The sequence below is a fragment of the Cebus imitator genome, unplaced genomic scaffold (genome assembly GCF_001604975.1).
Source record: "Cebus imitator isolate Cc_AM_T3 unplaced genomic scaffold, Cebus_imitator-1.0 Scaffold306, whole genome shotgun sequence".
NCBI classification, from domain to species: domain Eukaryota; kingdom Metazoa; phylum Chordata; class Mammalia; order Primates; family Cebidae; genus Cebus; species Cebus imitator.
In genome coordinates, this window is record NW_016107621.1 from 701,589 (window position 1) to 710,962 (window position 9,374).

At 57.4% G+C, this 9,374-nt stretch overlaps 1 protein-coding gene across 10 annotated transcripts in view; it reads right to left on the reverse strand.

The window, feature by feature from the left end:
- Positions 1–9,374, reverse strand: part of ARHGEF1 (Rho guanine nucleotide exchange factor 1) — a 45,043-nt gene that overhangs the window by 28,512 nt on the left and 7,157 nt on the right. For 5 of the 10 annotated variants that reach the window (XR_005196102.1, XM_037729408.1, XM_037729407.1 and 2 more), the window contains 12 exons: positions 7,132–7,230; positions 6,883–6,925; positions 6,407–6,653; positions 5,954–5,983; positions 5,471–5,570; positions 5,238–5,334; positions 5,125–5,160; positions 4,214–4,351; positions 3,262–3,367; positions 2,307–2,318; positions 1,433–1,600; positions 958–1,103 (listed from right to left, as the gene is read on the reverse strand). Coding sequence is in view for 9 of the 10 variants with exons in the window: in XM_037729408.1 (XP_037585336.1) it covers positions 958–1,103; positions 1,433–1,600; positions 2,307–2,318; positions 3,262–3,367; positions 4,214–4,351; positions 5,125–5,160; positions 5,238–5,334; positions 5,471–5,570; positions 5,954–5,983; positions 6,407–6,653; positions 6,883–6,925; positions 7,132–7,230 (1,222 nt within the window). In the remaining variant the exon portion in view is untranslated. The remainder of the gene's footprint in view (positions 1–957; positions 1,104–1,432; positions 1,601–2,306; positions 2,319–3,261; positions 3,368–4,213; positions 4,352–5,124; positions 5,161–5,237; positions 5,335–5,470; positions 5,571–5,953; positions 5,984–6,406; positions 6,654–6,882; positions 6,926–7,131; positions 7,231–9,374) is intronic. The other 5 variants (XM_017503085.2, XM_037729412.1, XM_017503088.2 and 2 more) reach the window with 2 other exon arrangements.

Consider the following 9,374-nt stretch of genomic DNA (forward strand, 5'->3'; position numbering starts at 1 on the left):
AAAAAAACAAAGACAAAAATGATACACTCATCTCTCCACCCAGAAGCAAGCACTGCTAATACACTGATCATTTCCCCAAACTTTCCCCTATGGGGATCTTTTCTTCCCTAAGCCATTAAGATCACACTAGTAACAACAATCTCATTAAAATGCTCTTCTTTGACTGGGCCTGGTAGCTCACACCTGTAATCCCAGGACTTTGGGAGGCTGAGGTAGGAGATTCACTTGAGCCCAAGAGTTTGAGATCAGCCTGGCCAACATGGTGAAACCTCATCTCTGCAAAGAATACAAAAATTAGCCGGGCATGGTGGTGCCTGCCTGTGTTCTCAGCTACTCGGGAGGCTGAGGTGGGGGGATCACTTGAGCCTGGGAGGGTAAGGCTACAGCGAGCCATGAGTACGCCACTGCACTCCAGCTTGGGAGACAGACTGAGACCCTACTTTGAATAAAAATATAAATAAAATAAAATGCTCCTCCTCTGGGCCCAACACTGTGCTAAACACGTCACACAGATCATCGCATCTTCATGACAATATTTCAGGTAGGAACTATTAGTGCCCACATTTCACAAGTAAAGAAACAAAGGCTTGCACCAGAAGTTTCACCATGTTGACCAGGATGGTCTCGATCTCATGATCCACTGGCCTCGGGCTCCCAAAGTGCTGGGATTACAGGCGTGAGCCACCGTGCCCAGCAATGCAACATTCTTAACATCAGCACCGTCTTGCACTACTAGAAATTCTTTGGAAATGTCCATTCCACAGCGGCACTCACATTTCACTGAAATGCTCTCTGCTGGAACAATCTGAACTTGGAACAAGAGGGAATCTGAAGCTGTCTTCAAGCTCTCCCTATATTAAACAACACCAAGATGCAATTCTCTCTGCGCCTGTCTCTGCCTTTGCCAGAGCTGGACTATGTCCTTGGCCACAGTGAGGCGGATGGGACAGCACTCACCGCTGATGACCTCCTGCCGCTTCACCTGGCTCTTGGGTAGCCTGTGCAGGGTGTCTGGGGGGATGAGTTCCCGCCAGCCGGGAGGCTCTTCTGGTTCAAGCTCTAGTCCTGACCGTCCCGGCTCCCCGTCATCTCCAGGCTCAGGGCTGTGGACAGAGGTCTTGCTAGGGCCCCAGCTTGGGCCATCCCAGGAAGCAGCCTTCAACTTCTTAAGAACATTCAACCCCGGTCAGTGGCCTTGGCATTTGATGCCCCCAGGGTAGCCCGTGTGACATACCAGATCTCTAGATCTGACCAGACTAGAGTCCCCAGATCTCTAGAAACATTCTACCCCCTCCTCCTCCAAGGTCTGTGACCATAGTTGGCCTCAATGACCTCGGCCTCCAACGCCCATTCCTCTGTGACTCGGACAACAGTCCCTCCCTGATTCTCCAGGCTGCCTTAGTGGATAGGGGAAGGGAGAGGGTTGACATACGTGGCTCGTTGGGCAGGGCCAAGCACTGCCGTTGCGGAACTGGGGTCCATGTCCACGTCGCTCCGGGAGCGGCCCCCACCCCGGCCCTTAGCCCCGAGGCTGCCCCGGGAAGGCCGGCGGCGGTCACTCACCCGCAGGCTCTCTGAGCGCCCCAGACGCCCTGATAGCCTGGACCCCGAGGCCAAAGATAGAGTCAGGCAGAGACCAGGGGGGTAGAGACAAGGAGAGACCAAGACAAGGACAGAGACGAGGCGGAACCAGTACAGGGACAGAGACGGGGAGAGACCAGGACAGGGACAGAGACAGGAGAGACCAGGACAGGGGCAGAGACGGGAGAGACAGGGACAGAGACGGGAGAGACAGGGACAGAGACGAGGAGAGACCGGGACAGGGACAGGGACAGAGACGGGAGAGAGCAGGACAGGGAGACAGGAGAGACCAGGACAGGGGCAGAGACAGGAGAGACAGGGACAGGGATGGGGAGAGACCAGGACCGGGACAGGGAAGACCAGGACAGGGATCAAACATGCAACAGAAGAGAAAGGAAAGAGAATCAGAGGAGTGGTGGGATTTTAGGGGCGCTGGGGTGGTGGGGGGTGGCTGGGGGAGGGATATTGAAATTTGATGGGGAAGGATGGGGAACCCAGGGTAGGGTTAGGACTGACCCCTCCCTTCCCTGAGACAGGGGGATGGAAAGAGGGGTGTTTATGGGGTGGGGAGGATTTCCATACTTAACTCTTCAACTGGGAGGGTGATGTCCCCACCCGCCCCTCACAGGGGGTGAAGGGGAAGGATTGGCCATGGGGAGAAGGGAGGGGCTGGGAGAAATGGGGGAGGGGCTAGCCCTTCCCCCACCCAGGGCCCAGGCACCCACCTCTTCCACCTTCTGGGGAGAGAGGGGCATAGGGTCAGAGATGGACCCAGATGGAACCCGACCCACCTCCCCACACCTACCACAGGGTCCCCAAAGCAGCGGCACAAGGACGGGCAGGGGGCAGAGCCTGCCCCCCAGCTGTAAGGGGGACAGGGCCCCCAGGGCACAGAGCACAGAGGGGTAGGGGGGTTGAGGGACGGGCACCAGGAGGCTGGAGCAAGGCGGGCAGGGTGGGGGCTTGAAAGAGAAGGGAACGGCCGGGCCCAGTGGCTCTGCCTGTAATCCCAGCACTTTGGGAGGCTGAGGTGGGTGGTTCATCTGAGGTCAGAAGCTCAAGACCAGCCTAGCCAACATGGTGAAACCCCACCTCTACTAAAAATAAAAAAATTAGCCAGGCATGGTGGCACATGCCTGTAATCCCAGCTACTTGGGAGGCTGGGACAAGAGAATTGCTTGAACCTGGGAAGCAGAGGTTGCAGTGAGCCAAGATTGCCCCATTGCACTCCAGCCTGGGCAACAGAGCAAGACTCCGTCTCAAAATAAATAAATAAATAAAAGAAAGAAAAGGGGAAGAAGGGCTAAAAAAATGAAAAGTGGCAGAGAGACTGGAGGGGGATGGAAAGTGGGAAAAGAAAACCCAGGTGAGAGAGGAGGGGGGAATAAAGGTGACGGAAGGAGAGGAGGAGAGGAAGGGAGGAGGAGAAAGATTAGTGAAAAAAGAAAGGAAAGGAAGCAGGAGGGGAAAAAGGAAGGAAGAAGGAAAGGGGGCAATAAGGAAGCAGGAGGGAGATGAGGAAAGGAAAGAAGGGAGAGGAATGGCAAGAGCCAGAGAGCAGGGGAGGAGCAGGGAGAGCAAGAGGCTGGCACAGCAGGCGCAGATGGCAGCGGCGACCCACACCCACCCCCCAGCGCTCAGTAACCCCCTCCCGCCACCCCTGCATCCCAGCCTGGGCACCTCTCTGTTTCAGCCCCCTCATCAGTACTCTCCAGGGGCGCCGGGGGCTCCAGACTCATTGGGCCCTGCGGGGACGAGTCCCCCAGCTCCAGGGGAGCCTCAGCACCTGTGGGGTAGAGGGAGCAGGGCTTGCTCCAAGGCCTTGGAGACCACAAGACCCACACTCTGCGGCCTAGAAACGCGGGGGTTAAGCTACCCAGTGCCAGGCAGACACCAAGTGGCTGCTCTGTACTTCAGCATGGAACAGACAGACATTAAGACCTCTGAGAACACAGCCGTGGGCCACGGGGGGCAGGGTGTGAGGATGCCATAGAGGTGGGTGCGCCTGTGCACTCCCACCCAACCAGACTGCAGCCCCCTGAGGTCGGGAGGGCACTGGATTCCGTGCTGCCTCCACGTCCATTCATCCTCCCCACCCTCTCATACCCCTTTAGAGACCAGCAAGTGGAGACTAAGAAATGGGAGTCATTTCCCAGACATAAATAAATACAAGGAAACAGTAGAGCCGGGGTGTGAGCCTGGGCCTGGCCACGCAGAGACCCTAAGGTCTAAGGTCTAAGGCCACAGAGGTCTAAGGACAGTGAGGGAGGAAGTTAATGGGGTTGCCGGGCTCCCCACCTAGGGGGCCAGAAATGCAGCTCCAAGGGTGGACTGCTCATGTACTCAGGGAAGGTTCTGGAAAATGAAGGGCTGATGGAAAACGTAGTCGAAGCGGGGGTGGGAGACACAGCACCAGGAGCGGGCAGAGCCTGGGAGGAAAGCTGTAGAAAGGGCAAACTGAGGGAAGAGAAGGTTATGAATGCCAGTGGTAACCAGGAGCAGGGAGGGGCAGACGCTGAGCAACGGGGAGGTGTCGCTGGGGAATGGCTTCTATCTGGGGGTGCCAAGGGGGCGGGAGCACTCCCACCAGGATCCCCGGGCCTCACGGAGCTCCGGCCCAGGAAACTCTCACCTGGTTCCCGGTCTGGGCTGTCCAGGGACGGAGGGTGCAGAGAGACTCCAGGGGTGTCCTGCCCAGGAGCCCCAACATTCCGGTCTCGAGAGGACACCCCCAGGCCTCCCTTCCGGTCTGTAGCACCTGGCTTCTCGGCTGGGGAGACAGTGAAGGAGAAAGGGAGATGAGAGAACAACTCAAATCCACCCACCGGGGATGCAAGAGGCTGTGCTCCCGCCCTTCCACCCTTGACTAGGAGCCCCCATCCCCTCCTTCTTCGGACCCAGGAGGCCCCCAACCCCTCCTCCTTTGGACCCAGAAGGCACCTAGGAATCCAGGCCCCCAGCCTCTCCTCCCTCAGACCCAGGGGTCCAGGTCCCAGGCCTTCCTCCCTCAGACCCAGGGGTCTGCCCAGTCCCTCCTCCCTCAGACCCAGGGATCCAGGCCCAGGCTTTCCTCCCTCAGACCCAGGAGTCTGAGCCCCCCCACCCCTCCTCCCTCAGACCCAGGGGTCCAGGCCCAGACCTTCCTCCCTCAGACCCTAGAGTCCGAGCCTCCTGACCCTCTTCCCTCAGACCCAGGAACTCCCCCAGACCTCCTCCCTCAGACCCAGGGGTCCAGGCCCAGCCCTTCCTCCCTCAGACCCAGGGGTCTGCCCAGCCCCTCCTCCCTCAGACCCAGGAGTCCAGGCCCAGCCTTTCCTCCCTCAGACCCAGGAGTCTGAGTCCCCCCACCCCTCCTCCCTCAGACCCAGGGGTCCAGGCCCAGCCTTTCCTCCCTCAGACCCAGGAGTCTGAGCCCCCCCACCCCTCCTCCCTCAGACCCAGGGGTCCAGGCCCAGCCTTTTCTCCCTCAGGCCCAGGAGTCCAGGTCCCCAGCCCCTCCCCCGCAGGCCCCCAGGATGGATGCTCTGGCTACAGGTCCATTACCATCAACTTCCACTTTAAGGTGTCGAAAATCTGGAACTGAAATGAGAGACAGTGAGACAGTGAGTGAGAGCAGCTGGGGAAGCCGGGGAGGGCAGAGGCCCGGGCTGCCTTACCCTGGGGCTCTCCCCGGTTCCATCGGGCGGCATCCAGGATGCTGCTCAGCCCCTTCTTGGTCTTGGCAGGCTCGTCCGACCGCCGGTTCCCCATCACCTGAGAGGACAGGGAGGAAGGCTGAGCATCTCTGAGACGACAGTTAAGCAGGATTTGACTCAAGGTGTCCAGAGTCATGAGGCTCCCAGGGCCTCTCTGGAGTGCAAAGGTCAGGACAGGACACTGAGGGAAGCACCTTTTTCCGGAAGAAGTTTCTCCCTGACTTCTTGTCCCCACTCTTGGTCCGCACCCCAAGGTGACGCATGTACAGGCCAATGGCATTGACCACGGCAGCACTGTAAGAGGAGACAGGGAGGGCTCAACACACACACACACACCCCCACCCCCACACACCCCAAGGCCCCTAGAGGCAGAGGCCCGCCCTTCCCATCCTGACCTCACAACTACTTCCTGTGAGACTCTGAGGAGAGACGAGCGGGTTCAAAAGGACAGGGGCCAGGGCTGTTACCCAATGCCCAGGACCCAGGCGTCCAGGCCCCCAACCCCTCCTCCCTCAGACCCAGGCGTCCGGGCCCCCAGCCCCCTCCTCCCTCAGACCCAGGAGTCCGGGCCCCAGCCCCTCCTCCCTCAGACCCAGGAGTCCAGGCCACCAGCCCCCTCCTCCCTCAAATCCAGGAGGCTGCATGCCTCTCCCTGCCACCCTCTCTGCCTCCCTCACCTCTTTTCTTCATCGGTAGAGATGGTAGATCTGCAGGAGGAAAAGAGATGTTTGTGACACATTTGCTAGGCCTGGGGTCCCCATCCACCCAGGACACATCTCAGGGTTGCTGTCCTGGGATAGGCAGGCAGAGGAGAGACAGACAGGGGACACGGCAGAAGGGATCAGGAAGAACTGTCACAAGAGGAAAGAAGGTCTCTCATCCAGGAGGACGGGATCCAAGTGCCAGATCATGGACAAGACCCAGAAAAGGCAAGGGAACCGCAAAGCTGGAAAGGGAAGAAGACTTGGATCCAAGATGAGTTAAAATGACAGAGCAGAGGAAGAGCCCCAATGCCAAGAAATGAACCCTGAAGCAGAAGAGGGAACCCTGAAATGGGATGGAACGTGCCAGGCAGCAGGGTGCCCTGGAGCTGGGGAGGGGCGACGCTCCCACCAGGGCTGGCCACTCACTGCATCTCCTCCAGGTGCATGAGCAGCCGCTCCGCCACATGCCGCTCACGGGCCTCATAGCTGGCTCGGTCCCGCCCAACCCAGGCCTCCAGCTGGGTCAGCTCTTGCTCCCAGGGCGTCATGCCCATGAGCCGCTTAGAGCGGAAGTCCTCCAGCTGCCGGCTCACAGCTGCCTGCTGGCTTTGTACCACCTCCTGCACAAACCGCCGCTGGACATCCTCAGAGATGAGGTCGGGCCGAGTGCGGTCTGCAGGGACGCACAGGGGGGCGACGGTCCAGCTCCCTGTTGGCTTGGACCACGGTCCCCACCCACCTTTGTACTCCCACAGCCATGCTTCCTGAGACTGCTGCCAAGAAGGAATGAACGAATCTCGGCTGTCCAAGCAAAGCATGGGAGTGTGGCCTCTCTCCCCTTGGCCTCCTGGGAGGTGTGGTCCCTGCTGGACACCTCTCCCTCATCCCATCCTTCTCCTTACCAAGTTCAAAGGCGACGTTGGGAGGGACTGGCACCCGCAGAACCTGCTCCAGAGAGAGACTGGAGTTAAGAGGAGGACTTGGTGTGCTGAGAGGCAGCCCAGGAGGACTGCCAGGAACCCCGGTCTGAGGCAGGGTGCTGGGGAAGGCTGGGGTCAGCAGCTGCCCTCAGGGCAGAGGTTGGGGGCCCACATGGTGACTGCAGGCCTAAACAGGGATTTCGGGGTTGGGGCTGCTGGAAGGTCTCTCACCGCTGTCTTCTCCAGGAAGCTGTGGTAGAAGTCCAGGAAGGCCTTCTTGGCCTCCTTGGGGCCCAGTGAGCCCAGCATGTCGGCATGCAGACAGCAGAGCTGGGGGAGACGCACAGCATGACTCTACGCTCTCCAACCCCGCCTCAAACCACAGTCTCCCTTTGAAAAGTGCCTTCCCAGCATCCTGGCTACCCCATGGGTGTGGGACTCAACTGCCACCTCCACTGGGAAGCACTCCCTGACCTTCACCCGTACCACCAGGCCCTGGGTTCCCTTGGAGGCTCCTTGGGGCCACCATGGGCATTTTATAATTTTTGGTCCTGTGCTATGGTCCTTTCTAGTTCTTCATCATTGTCACCTCCTGGCAATAATGACAACTGCTACTAGTACTGATACTGTCTCTACTGAGGGGTCTGTGTATACCAGATGCTGCTCTAAACTCTCTTCATGCATTAACTTAATCAATCATAGAGACCATCATTATCCTCATTTTACAGATGAGAAAATGGAGCTCAAGAAGCTTATTCAAAATCACACAGCTAGGCTGAGTGTGGTGGCTCACACCTGTAATCCTGGCACTTTGGGAGGACAAGGCGGGCAGATCACATGAGGTCAGGAGTTCGTGACCAGCCTGGCCAACATGGAGAAATCCTGCTCTATTAAAGCTACAAAAAAAAAAAAAAAAAAGCCGGGCATGATAGCGGGCATCTGTAATCCTAGCTACTTGGGAGGCTGAACTGCTTGAACGGGAAGAACTGCTTGAACCCAGGAGGTAGAGGCTGCAGTGAGTCAAGATTGCGCCACTACACTAGAGCCTGAGCAACAGAGTGAGACTCTGTCTCAAAAACAAACAACCAACAACAAACCCCCAAAGTCACACAGCTAGTAAGTGGCAAAGTCAGGATTCGAATCCAGGCAACCTGTCTCCACCACACTCCACTGCCGAGAAAGACTGTGAGCAGCTTGAGGCTCTGTGTGTGTTGGGGGTGGGAGCTGTAGGTTGATTCGTGTCCCAGACGGTGCCCAGTGTATACTGAGGGCTTGCTAAAGAACAGGTAGATAAGTGGGCTCACTCCATCATTCGTTAAGCATCTCCTGAGTGCCAGCCCTGTGCTGGGTGACAGTGGAGGCTCCAACTTGTCCTGGTTCCTGGAGGCTCTCATCTGGGAAGTGAGCTCACTCCAATGGGAGTGGAACTTTTTCTCCTTTGTTTTTGAGATGGAGTCTTGCTGTCACCCAGGCTGGAGTACAGGCAGTGGCGTGATCTCGGCTCACTGCAGCCTCCTCATGGGTTCAAGCAATTCTCCTGCATCAGCCTCTAGAGTAGCTGGGATTACAGGTACACACCACCATGTCTGGCTAATTTTCTTTTTTTTCCGCCTAGGCCGGAGTGCAGTGTTATGATCTTGGCTCATTGCAACCTCTGCCTCCTAAGTTCAAGTGATTCTTCTGCCTCAGCTTCCCGAGTAGCTGGGATTACAGCTGTGCACCACTATGCCCAACTAATTTTTGTATTTTTAGTAGAGATGGTTTCGCCATGTTGGCCAGGCTGGTCTTGAACTCCTGATCTCAAGTGATCTGCCCGCCTTGGCCTCCCAAAGTGTTGGGATTATAGGCGTGAGCCACTACGCCTGGCCTTTTTTTTCTTTTTTAAGACAGGGCCTCACCCTGTCACCCAGGCTGGAGTGCAGTGGTACAGTCACTGCAGCCTCGACCTCCCTGGCTCAAGCCATCCTCCTGCCTCAGCCTCCCAAAGGGTTTGGACTAGTCATGAGCCACCAGGCCCAGTCTTCTTTCTCCACTTTAAACAGTTTTAACACATCTATATCCACTCTCCACAGCCCTTATAGATAGCAAAATTCTGAGAGAGGCCAACACGAAGCAGCCCAGGGGACCACAGCTATCTCCAACTGGCTGCCCACAAGATGATAAGGTGAGGGAGCTGTGTGAGGAAAAACCTCAAAATGCCCAGGGCTAGGCCAGGTGCAGTGACTCACACCTGTAATCCCAGCACTTTGGGAGGCCGAGGTGCGCAGATCACTTGAGATCAGGAGTTCAAGACTGGCCTGGCCAACATGGTGAAACCCCGTCTCTACTAAAAATAAAAATTACCGGGTGTGGTGATGCGCGCCTGTAGTCCCAGCTACTCAGGAGCCTGAGGCAGGAGAATCACTTGAACCCAGGAGGCAGAGATTACAGTGACTCAAGACTGCACCACTGCATTCTAGCCTGGGTGACAGAGT